At 43.0% G+C, this 18637-nt stretch overlaps 1 protein-coding gene across 3 annotated transcripts in view; it reads right to left on the minus strand.

Moving 5' to 3' along the window:
- mgat5b (alpha-1,6-mannosylglycoprotein 6-beta-N-acetylglucosaminyltransferase B) overlaps positions 1-18637 on the minus strand; it is a 669403-nt gene that overhangs the window by 14508 nt on the left and 636258 nt on the right. For all 3 annotated transcript variants that reach the window (XM_033044620.1, XM_033044619.1, XM_033044618.1), the window contains 2 exons: positions 16843-16959; positions 7911-7985 (listed from right to left, as the gene is read on the minus strand). In XM_033044620.1, the coding sequence (XP_032900511.1) occupies positions 7911-7985; positions 16843-16959 (192 nt within the window). The remainder of the gene's footprint in view (positions 1-7910; positions 7986-16842; positions 16960-18637) is intronic.

An 18637-nucleotide genomic window follows, 5' to 3' on the forward strand; every position in this document is an offset into this window, starting at 1 on the left:
GGCAGCTCAATGTTCCAGGGCACAGGAGCTTCAGGAGAGAAAGGGGTGAGGGAAAAAGAGGAGGGGGTGTTGCATTGTTGGTAAGGAGGATGTCACAACAATGGTCAGAGGTGACTTCACGGATGTTTCGTCTCGTGAGGCTATATGGATGGAGCTGAGGAACAAGAAAGGGATGTTCACCTTGTTTTGGGTGTACTACAGACCCCCGAATAGTTACTGGGAGTTAGAAGAACAAATATGCCAGGAGATTGCAGACAGCTGCAGGTCAAATAAGGTTGTTCCAGCAAGGGATTTTAACTTTCCCAATATTGACAGGGAAAATCATAGTGTGAAGGGTTTAAATGGGGTGCAATTCCTCAAAGGTGTTCAGAAGGAGTTTTCTCAAGCAGTGTATAGAGGCCCCCATATGTGAGAGGGCAACACTGGATCTGGTATTGGGAAATTGGGAAAGGCAAGTTAATGAAGTGTTTGTGGAGGAGCCTTTTGGGACTAGTGACCACAATTCATTTTGGTTTAAGATACTTATGGATAGGGACAGACAGGGCCCACTTGTTAAAATGCCCAACTAGGTAAGGCCAACTTTGAAGTTATGAGAGAAGGTCTCACTCAAGTTGACTGGAGCAGGTTATTTGAGGGGAAAGGAACATCGGCCAAGTGGGATGTTTATAAAAGTGCGCTGAGGAAAACTCAGGATATGTACGTCCCCGTTAGAGGGAAGGTCAAAACAGGCAGACGTTAGGAAGCTTGGCTGATGATGGAAATTGTGGCATTGGTCAAAAACAAGAAGAATGCATGGGACAGGTATAGGCAGCTGGGATCAAGAGCATCCCTGGATGAGTTTTTGGAACTAAGGGGTAAACTGAAAAAGGAGATCAGAAGGGCAAAAAGGGGCCAGGAGATAGCTCTGGCGGGTAGCATTAATGGCAATCCCAAAAGATTTAATAAATACATAAAGGGGAAAAGGGTAACTAGAGTGAGAGTGGGTCCTCTCAGGAATCAAAGCGGTCACCTCTGTGTGGAGCCACAGGAGATGGGCAAGGCCCTCAATGAGTATTTCCCCTCTGTATTTACCGAGGAGAAAGACAGTTGGACGAAGGAACTTGGGGCAGTCAATGGAATTGGCTCGAGTGCAGTCAGTGTTAACATCAAAGAAGTACTGAAGGTACCATCGTATACGAAGGTAGACAAATCTGCAGGGCCTGATCAGATATATCCGAGGACATTGTGAAAACCAGAGAGGAAATTGAGGGAGTCCTGGTTGATATTTAAGAGTCGTCCTTAAATACAGGATAGGTGCCAGAAGACTGGATGGTGGCAAATGTTGTGCCTCTTTTCAAGAAGGGATGCAGGGAAAATGTAGGGAACTATAGACCAGTGAGCTTAACATCTGTAGTAGGAAAGTTACTAGAGAGTATTCTGAGGAATAGGTTATACAGACATTTGAATGGGCAAGGGCTGATTAGGGATAGTCAGCATGGATTTGTACGTGGGAGGTCGTGTCTCACAAATCTGATTGATTTTTTTTGAAGACGTGACCAAAAAGGTCGATGAGGGCAGAGCTGTAGATGTTGTGCAGAAAAGTGTTAAAATTTTAGTAATGACCAATTTCAGTGAGGCATTTGACAAGGTTCCACATGGTAGGCTACTCTGAAAGGTTAGATCGCGTGGGATCCGAGGAGAGATAGCTGAATGAATAACATATTGGCTCCATGGAAGGAAGCAGAGGGTGATGGTGGAAGGATGATTCTTGGACTGGAGGGCTGTGACTAGTGTTTGCCGCAGAGTTCGGTGCTGGGCCCTTTACAGTTGATCATCTACATTAATGACTTGGATGAGAACATTCAGGGCAAGTGGGTGGTTTAGCAGATAGTGAAGATGGTTGTGAAAGATTGCAGCAGGATCTGGATCGATTGGCCAGGTGGGCTGAGGAATGGTTGATGGAATTTAATACGGAGAAGTGTGAGGTATTGCATTGTGGGACACATAACAAAGGCAGGAACTACACAGTGAATGGTAGGCCTCTGGAGAGTGTTGTAGAGCAGAGGGATTTAGGAGTACAGGTGCATGGTTCCTTGAAGGTCGAGTTGCAGGTAGATAAAGTGGTCAAAAAGAGCTTTTGGCACATTGGCCTTCATCAGTCAGTGTATAGAGTATAGAAGTTGGGAGGTCATGTTGCAGTTGTATAAGATTGGTGAGACCATATTTGGAATATTGTGTTTAGTTCTGGGCACCATGTTATTGGAAAGATATTGTCAAGCTTGAAAGGGTTCAGAGAAGATTTACAAGGATGTTGCCAGGACTAGAGGGTGTGAGCAATAGGGAGAGGTTGAGTAGGCTGGGTCTATATTCCTTGGAGCGCAGAAGTATGAGGGGTGATCTTACAGAGGTATACAAAATCATGAGAGATCGGGTAGATGCACTAAGTCTCTTGCCCAGAATAGGGGAATCGAGGACCAGAGGTGAAGGGGAAAAGATTTAATAGGAATCTGAGGGGTAACTTTTTCACACAAAGGGTGGTGGGTGTGTGGAACAAGCTGCCAGAGGAGGTAGTTGAGGCTCGGACTATCCCAAGGTTTAAGAAAGAGTTAGGCAGGTACATGGATAGGACAGGTTTAGAGGGATATGGACCAAGCACAGGCAGGTGAGACTAGTGTAGCTGGGACATGTTGGCCGGTGTGGGAAAGTTGGGCCGAAAGTTGTTTCCACACTGTATCACTCTACGACTGTTATACATGGTGCCAAAAACTAAATACAATACTCAAAATTAGATAGATGGGACATGGATAGAGAAAACACAAACTGCAGGAAGAACTCAGCAGACCAGGCAACATTTCAGGGGGGAATTAAGAGTCAATGTTTTGGGTCATGACCCTTCATCTAAACTGAAAGAATGGAGTGGAGATAGCTGGTATAACGAGGTGGCAGTGAGAGGGGGGGGGGGGGCGATGGGGGATGGGAACTGATATGCAATAGGTGGCTGCAGGTGAGGAGGGGTGGATAGGTGAGAGAGAGAGAGAGAGAGAGAGAGAGAGAGAGAGAGAGAGGGGTAGAGATTGCAATAGAGGCACGATGAAGCAACATTCTCCTCGTGTAGGAAAGAACTGCAGAAGCTGCTTTAAATTGAAGATAGACATAAAATTGTGGAGTAACGTAGCAGATCAGGCAGCATCTCTGGAAAGAAGGAATGGGTGACATATTTTCTTCCTTGTGTTTCCCTCATGTTCTTATGAAATACACAGAGCTGAGCATCATGCTCCCTGAGCTACAGGGAGAGGTTGGGCAGGATAGGGCTTTAATCCTTGGAGCACAGGAGGTAGAAACATAGAAACATAGAAAATAGGTGCAGGAGTAGGCCATTCGCCCCTTCGAGCCTGCACCGCCATTCAATATGATCATGGCTGATCATCCAACTCAGTATCCTGTACCTGCCTTCTCTCCACACCCCCTGATCCGTTTAGCCACAAGGGCCACATCTAACTCCATCTTAAATATAGCCAATGAACTGGCCTCAACTACCTTCTGTGGCAGAGAATTCCACAGATTCACCACTCTCTGTGTGAAAAATGTTTTTCTCATCTTGGTCCTAGAAGACTATCCCCTTTATCCTTAAACTGTGACCCCTTGTTCTGGACTTCCCCAACATCAGGAACAATCTTCCTGCATCTAGCCTGTCCAACCCCTGAAGAATCTTGTTCAAAAGGGAACTGCAGATGCTGGAATGTCGAAGGTACACAAAATTGCTGGGGAAACTCAGCGGGTGCAGCAGCATCTATGGAGCGAAGGAAATGGGCGACGTTTCGGGCCGAAACGTCGCCCATTTCCTTCGCTCCATAGATGCTGCTGCACCCGCTGAGTTTCCCCAGCAATTTTGTGTACCCTGAAGAATCTTGTAAGTTTCAATAAAATCCCCCCTCAATCTTCTAAATTCTAGCGAGTACAAGCCAAGTCTATCCAGTCTTTCTTCATATGAAAGTTCTGCCATTCCAGGAATCAGTCTGGCAATCCCATAGAGGTGTATAAAATCATGAGGGGAATAAGATTGGGTGAGTCTTTTACCCAGGGTTGGAAATTCAAGACCCAGAGGACATGGGTTTAAGGTGAGAGAGAAAGATTTAATAGGGACTTGAGGGGCCACTTTTTCACAGTGGTGTAGTGGTAGAGCTGCTGCCTTACAGCGCCAGAGATCTGGGTTTGATCCTGACCATGGGTGCTGTCTGAATGGAATTTGTACATTCTCCCTGTGACCACATGGGTTTTCTCTGGGTGCTCTGTTTCCCTCCCATACTCTAAAGACGTACAGGTTTGTAGGTTAATGGCTTTGGTAAAATTGTAAATTGTCACAAGTGCATATGATAATGCTAGTGTATGGGGTGATCATTGCTCGGCGCGGACTCGGTGGGCCAAAGGGCCTGTTTCCGCGCTGTATCTCTAAAGTCTAATGTACTATAACACAATTTAAAAGATACTTGAACAGGTACACGGATGTGAACGGATTAGAGGGGTGTAGGCTAAATACAGGCAGGTGGATTAGCTTAGATGGGGCATCTTGGTCGACATGGAGAGTTGGGCTGAAGGGCTTGTTTCCGTGCTGTATGACTATGTTGGGGATGAACTGCTGGGAGGCTGGTATCGTGTACGGTTGTGCAATGATAAAGGCTGAGAGATGGTGCAGTGACAGCAGCTACTAATGAGAGGGTTGCCAACACGCAGGCACAATGAAGTGTCTGGGGAGGAAGCAGCTTGACAGCACTGGCTAGAAACGTGCTCCTCCAGCCTGCTGAGTCTTTGGGACAAAAGCAACTGCTCTTCTTTGCTGTGAGAGGTTGTGGCTTCTCATGACCCTCTCTGGAAAGAGGGAAGTTCATGGTAATGTGTTGTTGAAACGTCTGCCACTGTGTGTGTGTGTGTGTGTGTGTGTGTGTGTGTGTGTGTGTGTGTGTGTGTGTGTGTGTGTGTGTGTGTGTGTGTGTGTGTGTGTGTGTGTGTGTGTGTGTGTGTGTGTGTGTGTGTGTGTGTGTGTGTGTGTGTGTGTGTGCGCGTGCGCGTGTGCTGTGTTTGCATGTGCATGCATGGGTGTGTGTTGTGAGCTTTGTGAGTTTAGTTACTATGGAGACATTCCACTTACTGCAGATTTGCATTAGTCAGTTACAGTTAGAAGGGTTTGAACATTAACCTTGCCAGAACAATTGCGGTCATGGATTTTTTTTCCCTGCATTGCTTGCATTTGCTGGCAGATCCTGACAGAATCATTGATTTGCTGCAGCCTCTGACCTTTCTGCTTCTCGCAGCCACTATGGGACTCAAAGATGCAAAGTATTACAGCTGTTTCTACACCTTGTGGCCCAGAATGTTGAGGCCAGTATCGTGAATCAAAGGCCATACTCACCTGGTCACACACAACCATTTCTCAGCAGCAACACAAAAACATACAGTTGTGCCATCATTTAGTGTTGAACACAACGTGCTAGAGTAACTCAGCGGTTCAGGCAGCATCTCTGGAGGACATGGATAGGCGACACTTCAAATCGGGACCCATTTTTAGATCCAGTTTTAAGTTACTCCAGCACTTTACACGAGTTTCCTCATGTCTAGCATCTGCAGTTCCTTGTGTCTATCATTTAGTGGTCAGGTGCCTTTAAAGGACTGGATAGTTAAGCCCCTGTCCCACTTAGGAGACCTAAACAGCAACCTCTGGTGGCCTTGCCCGCCACCCCAGGTTTCCATGAGGTCACCAGAGGTTTTGGTCACTCTCCCTAATGGTCAAAAGTGGTTTCCACGTGGTCGAGGCTTCGTCTTGGTTGCTGCTATTTTTTCATCATGATTAAAACCGGCCTCAACTAAAAATAGGTTGCCGTTTTCAAAATCGATCATTTTTTAGACGCAGGTCTAGTCGAAGCCGGTTTTCTTCATAGTCGAGGAAGGTTTTCAACATATGCGTGGGAGGTGGTAGGAGGTTGCAGGTCACCTCGACCTTGATTTTTTTTTGGGTGGCGGGCAAGGTCACCAGAGGCTGCTGTTTAGATCTCCTAAGTGGGACAGGGGCTTTTAACATCAATTTGTGAATGACTGGCTCTGTAAGAGCTGGATATTGAGTCACTAAGAACTGGTTACTATGCAATGTAATTAGTAGAATGCATTTTATTGGGATGCATCACAACATGGTTTGGGAACAGTTCCATCCACGACTGCAGGAGATTGCAGAGAATTGTTGAAACAACCTAGACCATCATGCAAACCAACCTCCCTTCCATTGATTCCATTTACACTTCACACTGCCTTGGCAAGGTCACCAGCATAATCAAGGATGGGTCTCACCGCAGGCACTCCCTCTTCTCCCCTCTCATATCAGGCAAGAGGTACAGAAGTGTGAAAATTCATACCTCCAGATTCAGGGACGAGTTCAATTATCAGGCAACTGAATTATCCTATCGCCAACTAGAGAGCGGTCCTGACCTACCATCCACCTCATAGGAGACCCTCGGACTATCTTCAATCAGACTTTATGTTATCTTGCACTAAATTCCTTTTATCCTGTATCAGTACACTGTGGACAGCTTGATTGTAATCATGTACTTTCCATTGAGTGGATATCACGCAAAACATAAAGCTTTTCACTGAACCTTGGTACACGTGACAATAAACTAAACTAAAGATAAGTTGAATGATGCCTGCTAAAAAAATCCATATATAGGGCCTGTCCCACTTAAGCAACCTTTACAGGCGACTGCGGCACCCGTCATAGGTTGTCAAAACTTTCAACATGTTGAAAATTCAGTGACGACCAGAAAGGCGCTACGACTCTTTGGAGACCTCTCATGACCATAGGAGATCTCTCACGACCATACAGCCCGTGACATGTCGCCTGGATGGTCGTGAGAGGTCTCCTATGGTCATGAGAGGTCTCCAAAGAGTCGTAGCGTCTTTCTGGTCGCCGCTGAATTTTCAACCTGAGACGGGTGCCGGCAGTCGCCTGTAAAGGTTGCGTAAGTGGGACAGGCCCTTTCCTCTAGAATTGCAATTGAATGTCATATCCCAACTGCACTGGGATGGAAAAGGCATTGGTCCTCCAAGCAGCACAGGTTTACCGCTTGTATTTATGTGTAGGAAAAATCCATCTGTGCTTTGCGTAATCCTACCTGACATGGATCTTCACACTGAATTGGGGATAAAAAGGCTGGATAAAGTGAGCAAGTTCCCACGAGCCCAGTAATATCACACATTAGAAGACCTGGTGAATAGCTGATCAAAACCTCAGGAAATTCCTTCTTTAAGCAGAAATCCCAAAATTGCTGACTAATACATGAGGAGAAATAGCTTGCCAACAAATCTCCACAAAACCAGGGCTGGTGGCAAAGTGGAATATTTGAATCCATAACAAAATATATCTTTTCTAATTTTATTTCCAAGATATTTGATAAAGACCATTGTAGATGAAAAGCTTTAGACTATTCCGAATAATTCAACAAAAGCATCACCATTTGGGGTGGCACAGCTGTGCAGCTAGTAGAGCTGCTGCCTCACGGCACCAGAGACCCGGGTTCGATCCTACCCTCAGGTGTAGTCTGTGTTGAGTTTGCACGTACTTCCTGTGGGTTTTCCTCCGGGTATTCCGGTTTCCTCCCACATGCCAAAGACGGACGGGGTTGTAGGTTAGTTGGCCACCCTCATGGATGCGAAAATGGGAATAACATAGAATTATGGGTATGGGTCGGAATGGATTCGGTGGGCTGAAGGGTCCATTTCCATGTTGTAACTTTCGATCCAATTTAAAAAAGAACTCAATTCAAAAGCCATTGGGCTGGGTTTTAAAACAAAGTCAATGACACTGTTGTTGGAAAATTGACGCTTGTCAAAATATAACATGAAATATGTGACCTGAAAAATGTGAATACAAATCTGTGTTGACAAACCTGGTGTTGGATATAAGCATGAACCCTCTCCAGCATCCCTTCACAAGTAAACTCATAGGGAAGATAAGGTTCCACCTAATAAGCGTAAAACAATATCACAGTTAAATGAAATTAGATGAATAATATGTATACATTTAATAATGGGCAATTAATTTACTAAATTAAATGTGCCACATCTATAAACATTCCACTGCAATGTGTAAATTAATTTGGTAAGCATAAATAAACGGCAATTAAAACATTTTCATTAAGTCGGCTCTAGATACTTCTTGGTAATTGAAGCATATCCTGAAATGGAGAGTTTTCAATTATGGTCCTGTATGTTTGAATGAAATATAATGAACTCTTTTCACTTCACTACTTTGGGCAATGAGATTCGTCACATCAGCTCTTCCTAATGTCATCAGGCAGATAAATAATGGCTCTGGAGCCAAGCTGGAATGAATCCAACTTTTTTAAAGTTATATGTGCTGGTCTTAAATGTTCGTTAACTTTTAGCTGTCGTTACACAACTTCATTACAACAATCTGAATAGCTATGGGTGAACTAGAAGGCAAAGATTTGTAACAATACAAGTCGATGTTTTAATGACTGTTTGCAGTTGTTCACAAACAGCTTCTAAACTCTGCACTCGCTAGAATTTAGAAGATTGAGGGGGGATCTTATAGAAACTTACAAAATTCTTAAGGGGTTGGACAGGCTAGATGCAGGAAGATTGTTCCCGATGTTGGGGAAGTCCAGAACAAGGGGTCACAGTTTAAGGATAAGGGGGAGATCTTTTTTTTTTAATTTTTAAAAAAAAATGTATTTATTAGAAGTAGACATATTATAAAATGTAGTTACATATTATAGTAAAAAAAAAAACTTTTCATATACATCAGTCATACATTATTAAAATTTTCCATTATCAATTACTTCTGCTTCTAGTATTTTTATTTTTTATAGAAAGCGAGAAAAAGAGAGGGTAGAAAGTTACAAATAAAAAAGAAAGCAAAAAAAAAAAAAAAAAAAAAAAAAAAAAAAAAAAAAACAACACAACAGAAAAACAAGGGAGGTGGAATGGGTTACCTGTAATACATCAATGGAGATAGGTTCGTAGGTTATAAAGTATAGAGTATAGTTTTTCATCTGTTCCTGAGTTCAAGTTTCAGCTGGGTCCTCGTGCTGTGCCAATCTATCCCTTCAGATAGTTAATGAATGGAGCCCAAATTTTATGGAAAAGATCTTGTTTGTCCATTAAGACAAGTCTAATTCTTTCTAAGTATAGGGTCTCCGACATTTCCGTAATCCACATTTTGATTGTGGGGGTTGTAGGGCCTTTCCAAAATTTTAATATTAATTTTTTTCCGGTTATTATACTGTAATTGAGGAAGTTTCTTTGGTTTGTTGTGAGTGTTAAGCTTTGTTCTGATATTCCAAGTATTATTAATTTTGTGTCTGGGTCCAGTTTTGTATAAATTACTTCTGAAGTTATTTCAAAAATATCTGTCCAGAAATGTTTAAGTTTTATACAGTTTGCAAACGTATGTGTTAAATTAGCCTCTAAATGTAGACATTTATCACAAATAGGAGAGATTTGTGGGAAGATTCTATTTAGTTTTATTTTAGAGAAGTGTAGTCTATGTAAGACCTTGAATTGTATTAAAGTATGTCTGGCATTTAATGAACATTGATGTATTTGTTGTAAACTTTCGTCCCACATATCTTTCGTGATAGGATGACCTATTTCAATTTCCCATTTGTATCTATGTGGTTCGGTCGGTGGTACCTCGTTATTTAGTAGGGTGTTATAAATATAAGCTATTAGTTTTTCAGTATTAGGATGCTTGTTCAGACACTCATCAAGAATTTCTGATTCCCTATTCCTGTAAACTTGTGTATTAGATTTAACATAATCTCTAATTTGTAGATATCTGAAAAAATTATTTGAGTGCAGTCCATAATTCAGTTGTAACTCTTGAAATGAAAGAAAAGTACCTTTCCCATAAAGATGTCCTATATTTTTGATTCCATGATTTTTCCATTGTGTGAAACCTTTGTCCATAAAGGATGATTTGAACAAAGGATTATTTACAATGGGAAGGCAGAGTGGTATATTATTCAATTTTAAATCTTTTTTTATTTGTTTCCAAATTCGTATTCCACTATGTATTATGGGGTTTTCTTTATAGGTTTTTTTGTGCTGTTTTGTGGGGGCAAATATGATCGGTCCAATTTCAAAAGGTAGACAGTCTTCCTTTTCCATCATTAGCCAATCTGATTGGGGGAGATCTTTTAGGACCAAGATGAGAAAAACATTTCTCACACAGAGGGTGGTGAATCTCTGGAATTCTCTGCCACAGAAGGTAGTTGAGGCCAGTTCATTGGCTATATTTAAGAGGGAGTTAGATGTGGCCCTTGTGGCTAAAGGGATCAGGGGGTATGGAGAGAAGGCAGGTACAGGATACTGAGTTGGATGATCAGCCATGATCATATTGAATGGCGGCGCAGGCTCGAAGGGCTGAATGGCCTACTCCTGCACCTATTTTCTATGTTTCTATGTAAACCTGTTACCATAAGTCCTTCCATTCACCTCTATCCCATTGGACTTTGGTCTCTGGAACTGATGGGCTACAATGCTGAGAACTATATTCTGCACTCTGTATCTTTCCTTTTGCTCTACCTATTGTACTTGAGTTTGACTTGATTGTATTTATGTATAGTACTATATGAATTGATTCAATAGCATGCAAAACAGAGCTTCTCACTGCACCTCGGTACACGTGGCAATAATAAACCTCAACCTAAAACTCTAAAGAAATATAAAAAAGTCCTGTGGACGAATTGAAGTGAAAAGAAGAAAAGAAAGTTTACCGACAGAGAAACACATGCAGAACAAAACTTTTCCTTGCACCTTGGTATACATGACAATAATAAACCTAAAAACTAAATAGAAAACTCTAAGTGGAAATAAGCATGCTTAGGTTATTAAGGAATATTGAAATATTTTGGCTTGCTGATGAAAATCGTCGTAAGAATCCTTTATTTTCCCAGCCTACTTGAGCTAGCTCATCTTTCTTCATTGAAGGCGACTTTTCAAATAACCTATTTTTCAAGTACAGCTCAATTTTATCCAAGCATCCATTATCATTCACCTGCATCTAAGTTATAATTTAAGTGCACATTGGGGACGAAATGCCTCTTTGTATTAGAACTAGCAGTTAGCACTAAATTCGTATTAGCATGCAGCAATTTGGTGTTAGAACACAAGGTAGCCAAGCTTCAAATAGCTTTCCTTAAGGTCAAACTGAAAAATATAGCTCTGGCAATAAATTTTATCTTTCTTTCAATTTCAAAGATAAAAATTCAATTTTTCTTTTTCATTTTCATTTTCTTTCAGAGTTTGTAATATTTCTACTTTTAATTTAATTCCAATTACATGTCCTAATGGTTATACAGTATTTCTTTCTGCCAAGTCAGTATAAGGAAAGTGTATGATTATATGAACAGCAATATAAACCTCCCACTACTTCCCATCTCCACCCCTTTCTGCTTTCCTCAAAGACCACCCCCTCCGTAACTCCTTGGTCACTTCGTCCCTTCCCACCCAAACCACCCCCTCCCCGGGTACTTTCCCCTGCAACCGTAGGAAATGCAACACCTGATCCTTTAGCTTCATCCAAGGACCCAATCAGACTTTGCAGGCGAGGCAGAGGTTCACTTGCACCTCCTCCAACCTCATCTACTGTATCCGGTGATCCAGGTGTCAACTTCTCCACATCGGCGAGACCAAGCGCAGGCTCGGCAATCGTTTCGCTGAACACCTCCGCTCAGTCCTTCGTAACCGACCTGATCTCCCGGTTGCTCAGCACTTCAGCTCCCCCTCCCATTCCCAATCTGACCTTTCTGTCCTGGGCCTCCTCCATTGTCAGAGTGAATCACAGCACAAATTGGAGGAACAGCACCTCATATTTCGCTTGGGTAGTTTACACCCCTGCGGTATGAACGTTGACTTCTCCAATTTCAGCTAGCCCTTGCTTTCTCTCTCCCTCCCCTCCCCCTTCCTCGTTCCCCTACTAGTCCCACTGTATCTGCCTACTTTCTATCTTTGTCCAGCCCCATCCCCGACATGAGTCTGAAGATGGGTCTCGTCCCGAAATGTCACCCATTCCTTCTCTCCATATATGCTGCCTACCTGCTGAGTTACTCCAGCATTTCTGTCTACCTATGCTTTGTAACTTCTGGATTGTTGTTTGTGAGATTTCTATGATCTTGGTATAATTTAGAGATACAGCGTGGAAACAGGCCCTTCGGTTCACTGTGCCCATGCTGACCATCGATCACCCGTTCATACTAATTCTATGTTATTCCACTTTTTCAACCTTTCCATACGCATTAGGGGAAATTACAGAGGGCCAATTAACCTACAAACCTGCAGATCTTAGGGATGTGGGAGGAAACCGGAGCGCCCGTAGAGACCCAAGCGGTCATGGGGACAACGTGCAAACACCACACAGACAGCATCCAAGGTCAAGATTGAACCTGCATCTCTGGCGCTGTGAGACAGCAGCTCTACCAGCTGCACCACTGCGCTGCCACTATGAAGCATGGCTACACAGTGATCAATTCCTCAGCTTGCTTAACAACTTCTGGGTGCCATTGTTCTTCTGCACAAGGCAGAAACCCACAGTGCAACAGGGAAAACTGGCAGTCCTGAAGCCACTAAATCTCTGCAACAGTTTTCATTGAGACCACAGGCGCTCACCATCCATAAAGATCAGATTGTCATTCAGTGGCAGGAGATGATGGCAGGATTCCCTGAAAAGGTCAACACTTCTCCAGAGGACAATTATCCATTCAAGATATGAATATCCATAACGTTTTTGACTACCAAAATCTTGCAATATCTTGGAAGTGTGCATGACAGCTTTAGGGCAAATTTTGTTCTTTGGCACAGAAATACTTTTGCTGAGAAATGTGAACTAACTTCTGGAAATATGTAACTGTATATCTCCAGGAAATGCAGAGATTGTACACCAAATGTGCTCTGCAATGTATTATCGAGGAATAATATAGCCATGAAAAGAGGTCCGAACAAAACCTCTTTGAACATTAAAAAGTAACTGCAAAATGAAAGAAAGTCATTGGTAAATGAACTGTACATAATAATAATAATAATAAATACTTTATTGATCCCCTCAGAGAAACTCAGATGTCCAGAAGCCCCCAACCAACAAACCCACACATTCAAAACGAACGCTGACAGAAAATACATAAAATACCATGTGGACACTACGACACCTTTTGTAGATATCGTGTGTGAATCTGAAGAAGTGCCAAGCTGGAATTGGTGCCAAGAAGATATACAAGGATGTTGCTGGGACGCAAGGGGCTGAGCGATAGGATGGGGAAGAGCAGATTAGGAGTCTATTCCTTGGAGCGCAGGAGGATGAATGGTAATCTCATAGATAATTACAAAATCATGAATAGATCGGGTAAACGGACAGAGTGTCTTGTCCAGAGTTGGGGAATTGAGAACCAGAGGACATAGGTTTAAAGTGAGGGGAAAGATTTAATAGGAACCCAAAGGATAACATTTTTACACTATGGGTTGGTGGGCATATGGAACGAGCTGCCGGAAGGAGGTTGCTGAGGCAGGTACTGTTGCAACGTTTAAGAATCATTTAGACAGGTACATGGATAGGATAGGTTTAGAGGGATATGGGCCAAATGCAGGCAGTTGGACTAGTTGGTCGGTGTAGGTAAGTTGGGCCGAAGGGCTTGTTTCTACTCTGTATGACTCTAAGGGTCCCGATGCGTTACTCCAGCACTAACGTTTTGTGTATTAACCAGCATCTGCAGTTCCTTGTTCTTCATGTGTAGCTTGCTCCTCTCCCCTGTTTGCGAATTAATTTGTGTTGTGAAAATACTATTCTTCTTGAATTGAGAGGGAGCTAGCCCACGGCCGCGCAGTGTGGCACAGTGGTAGAGCTGCTGCAATGCAGCACCAGAGAGCTGGGTTCAATCCTGACCATGGGTACTGTCTGTACAGAGTTTGTATGTTCTCCCTGTGATCGCATTGGTTTTCTCTAGGTGCTCCAGTATCCTTCCACACTCCAAAGATGTCACAGGTTTGTAGGTTAATTGGCTTTGGTAAAAAATTGTAAATCATCCCGAGTGTGTAGGATCGTGTTAGTGTATGGGGGTTATTGCTGGTTGGCACAGACTCGGTGGGCCGAAGGGCCTGTTTCCATGATGTATCTCCAAAGTTTAAAGTCTAAAGTCTAAAGCATTTGGTGGTAAAGAAATCAAGGTATTGAACTCCTTTCTTTCTTTTAATATCTTCCATGTGCATACTATTTTAATGAATCTGAAGATTGATACCCCAATAATGTTAGATTTTCTTGACCCCACCTAATTGCCTTAACCAGTGGCAATGCAACTGGGAAAGCACTCCTTTGGGCTGATGAACATTGGATTGTTCATGGTCTATGGCTCTGTTCATTTTGGATTTACCTAATTGTTGTTTTTTTAAGCAGAAATGAAATATACTATATACATGAATCTACGCTGTTTTGCACCTTGTCCAAGGAGTTACACACATGCTGTACTAGCCTTGTGATTTCTCTTCAAATGCCTTTGTGTTAACCTCTGAATGTGTTGCAGACGAGTTATAATGTTAATCACAGACCATCGCCACAACAGCACGCAGGCATGTCATCAGCAAGGACATTTAAAAGGCAGGGCAAACCTTGAGGCTCCTGAACGAAGGGGAACGATTAATTTGGCACAGATTTGACTCTGAAATCAAGGGAAAGTTTTAACTCAGCACACTGGGGCAGAGGTAGAGTTGCTGCCTCACAATTCCAGAGACCCAAGTTCATATGTTCATGTGATAGGAGCAGAATTAGGCCATTTGGCCCATCAAGTCTACTCCGCCATTCAATCTCACTCATCCATCTCTCCCTTTCAACACCATTATCCTGCCCTCCCCATAACCTCTGACACCTGTACTAATATAGAATCTATCTATCTCTGCCTTAAAAATATCCATTGACCTGGCCTCCACATCCTTCTGTGGCAATGAATTCCACAGATTCACCACCCTCTGACTAAAGACATCCCTCCTCATCTCTTTCCTAAAGGAATGTCCTTATATTCTGAGGCTGTGACCTCAGGTCCTAGACTCTCCTACAAGTGGAAACACCCTCTCTACATCCACTCTATCCGAGCCTTTCACTGATCTTTTGATTCTGAACTCTGGTGCTGTCGGTAGGGAGTTTGCATGTATTCCCTGTGACCATGTGGGTTTTCCCCGGATGCTCCAGTTTCCTCCCACATTCCAACAAATCGTGGGTTTGTCGGCTTATTGGTCCCTGTAAATTGTCCCTAGTGTGTAGGGAGTGGATGTGATTGTGATGACATAGAACTAATGTGAATGGGTGATCGATGGTTGGTGTGGACTCAGTGGGCTGAAGGGCCTCTTTACATGCTGTATCTTTCAATGAATCAATAAAACCTTGCATCTGCTGCCAGACCTTAATTAACATTAAGAATAGAGAAATCGATCAATCAGAGAATGGTTAGTATGTGCAGGAAGCTATCTAGGCTGTGGGCCGAGCATCAAAAATGTGTCTAAAAATCCATTTTTGTGACCCACGTCTCGGAACTACATGATATATATATATGACTTTAATCATATATAATTATGTATAATTGTATTCTATAAAAATAATATAATGAATATAATTGTGAGTTTTTTTTTGAATGAACTGCCGCAGAGGTCCTCTTGAACTCGCCTAATTAATAGGTCAGGGAAGTTCTTCTAGGTTCCCCCATTTACTGAACCCCACTGGCTGCCGGTTTGCAGAGTGGGGATCACGGCCATAGTGGGACTGGGGAAGTGCCAGGCTGGGGGAAGGCTAAGGCAGGAAAATGCCTAACCCTAACTCGCCCCCCTCCCAGAGCTGCCCAAGGCTGGAGCTGGAGCTGGAGCTGGAGCTGCTTTGGGACCGACTGCGGGCTCCGTACTGTAGCCCCGCAGCGCGTCCATCTCGGCCAGCATGCCATTCTGGTGGCGGCGATGGAGGGGGGCAGCACAGCCTTGCACATCGCCCGGGCCGCCTTCAGCACCAAGATAGCGCCGGGTCCATCAGACCACCCACTCGCTTGCTGCAACACCGGCCAGCCGGGTGACAGCCCGACCGAATCCTCGCAACACTCACTGGAGGCCCGGCCCAACCCTCATCTCCCAGCGGAAGCCCGGCCCAAGGCTCACAACCAACAGCCCGACTAACTGATTGACAGACAGACAGACGGACAGACTGACAAACACAGACAAACAGACTGATAAAAAGACTGACAAACAGACTGACCCTAATCCTAACCCTAGCTCTACATTTGTTATTTATCATTGTTATTTACCAGTACATGTTATAACATTATAAAGATAAATCAAATGAAAAACAAAATGATCAGCAAGGTTAGCATTACCTTTATTCCTTGGAAACCTTGTTATTGCTATTGATGTAATGAGGAGGCAGCCATGATCCCAGCGTCCTTGCTGCCGAGCAACCATGAAACAAAGCGCAGGATTGGCCAATTTGTGTCCGACCTCAATGTCAAACGTGCATTGATTGGGCAATTACTACTCAGAAAATTTGAGTTTTTTCTCATATTTCTTAAAAATGTGCAGGTTTTTTGTCTTGACGAGTTTCAGGTATGATTTATATAATATATTTACACAATATGTTAAAAATTCAGGTAGTTCTGTGAGTTGGGTCACGAAACTAAACGAAAAAGCTCCTCGGCCCAGAGCCTAATCCTACAGGTCAGTGGTGAGTGCTAACAATTCATTGCTGAGTGGAAAATGGACACTATATATTATCTTGCCTCCCATTTTTATGTTGCTGGTTAAAGCCCAAAGGTAACATTGTTTGAAATATAATCAAACCTTGGTTTCTGAAATTGTTCTGACAACAGCCGCCAGTTCCTCTGTGTTGTTGTAGTCCACTGTCCAAACATGTGGCTTCCCAATGAAGTATTCCGTATACGGATGTTGTGATGAAACCTTTAAATGAAGATAAACACGGGTAAACACATTTTATTCCACATATTCCTCTCAAATTCTCTTGGTGTTATTGACTTGCAAGAGTGACTGCAATTTAGGAAAAGCATGTATATTACAGTTTACCCAGGGAAAAGGAATAGGTGACGTTTCGTATTGGAACCCTTTGACTCAAAACGTCACCTATTCCTTTTCTCCAGAGATACTGCCTCACCCGCTGAGTTATTTCAGAATTTTGTGTCTATCTTCCATATAAATCATTATCCGCAGTTCCTTCCTACATATTTTATATTAGTTTAGTTTAGAGATAGAGCGTGGAAACAGGCCCTTCAGCCCACCAATGATCACCCCGTACACTAGCACCATACTAAACACTAGGGAGTAATTCCAGCACTTTGTGTCTTTTTGGGCAAACCAGCATCTGCAGTTCCTTATGTCTCCCTATCATATGCTAGGGTTTGTTCCGCCCCCATTCTCTTTTCCAGCATTCTCCTCCCTACTACAATCTGTCTGAAGAAGGGTCCCGACCTGAAATGTTATCCTTATCCACGTTCTCCACAGATGCTCTTTGGCCCGCTGAGTTACTCCAGCACTCGGTGTTTTTTTTGTTAACCTGCATCTGCAGTCCATTGTGTCTACATGGGGAGCTTTTGTTGGATATATTCCTTTCATGGCAGCTTCATGAAAATGACATTTCATTGTTGGCACCCCATGAAAGAGCTTTGAACAATGGTGAATTCCTGTCTTTAGGAAGTAAATGAACATTAAACTGCCCATAGAGAGTTAGGTCAATTTTAATCATCCTAACCACTTGATGAATGTTAATTACCTCCAATTAGCAACTCTATCACTGAAAATTAATTGTAACGATGTTGAAGTTTCATTCTACTAGTGCCAATTGTTGAAGGTTTTATAAAAAATACTTAGGTTATATTATTTTTTTTCTTTCCCCAATCTTTCTTTCGCATTTTTTAATATATTATGTTCAAACTATCATTTGCATCTCAGTATTTGTTGCTGTTAACTTCAGAACATTTCAGCCTGAAGAGCTGATGAGCTGCACACTTGTTTACCCTGTTCATTGATTGATTGAAAGATTGACAGCATGGAAACAGGCCCATCAGCCCACCGAGTCCAACCATCAATAACCCGTTCACACAAGCTCGATTTGATCCCACTTTCTCATCCACTCCCTGCATACTAGGGGCTATCTTACAAAAGCCAATTAACCTACAAACATGAAGATAGACACAAAATGCTGGAGCAACATAATGGGACAGGCAGCATCTCTGGAGAGAAGGAATGGGTGATGTTTCAGGTTGTGCCCCTTCTTCAGACCTGCACGTTTTTGGGATGTGGGAGCAAACTGGAGCACCCGGAAAAAACCCACATGGTCACAATAAGAACGAGTAAATTCCACAAAGACACCACCAAGATCAGGATCGAACCAGGGTCTCTGGTGCTGTGAGGCAGCAACTCTACCAGTTGAGTCATCGTACCTCCCTGTGCTCAGGGCATCAACTTTTAAATAAGCATTTAAATTGGGGAGAGGTCACCATTGCCTTACTCATATTCTTCAAATTGTCATAAGTTACTCAGCATCTGAGAATTTCCCCTAGTGGGTGTGTGTGTGGAGTAGATGGGAAAAATGGATAATGAAGAACTAGTGCGAATGGTTGAT

Source organism: Amblyraja radiata, chromosome 26 (genome assembly GCF_010909765.2).
Source record: "Amblyraja radiata isolate CabotCenter1 chromosome 26, sAmbRad1.1.pri, whole genome shotgun sequence".
Taxonomy (NCBI): Eukaryota; Metazoa; Chordata; class Chondrichthyes; order Rajiformes; family Rajidae; genus Amblyraja; species Amblyraja radiata.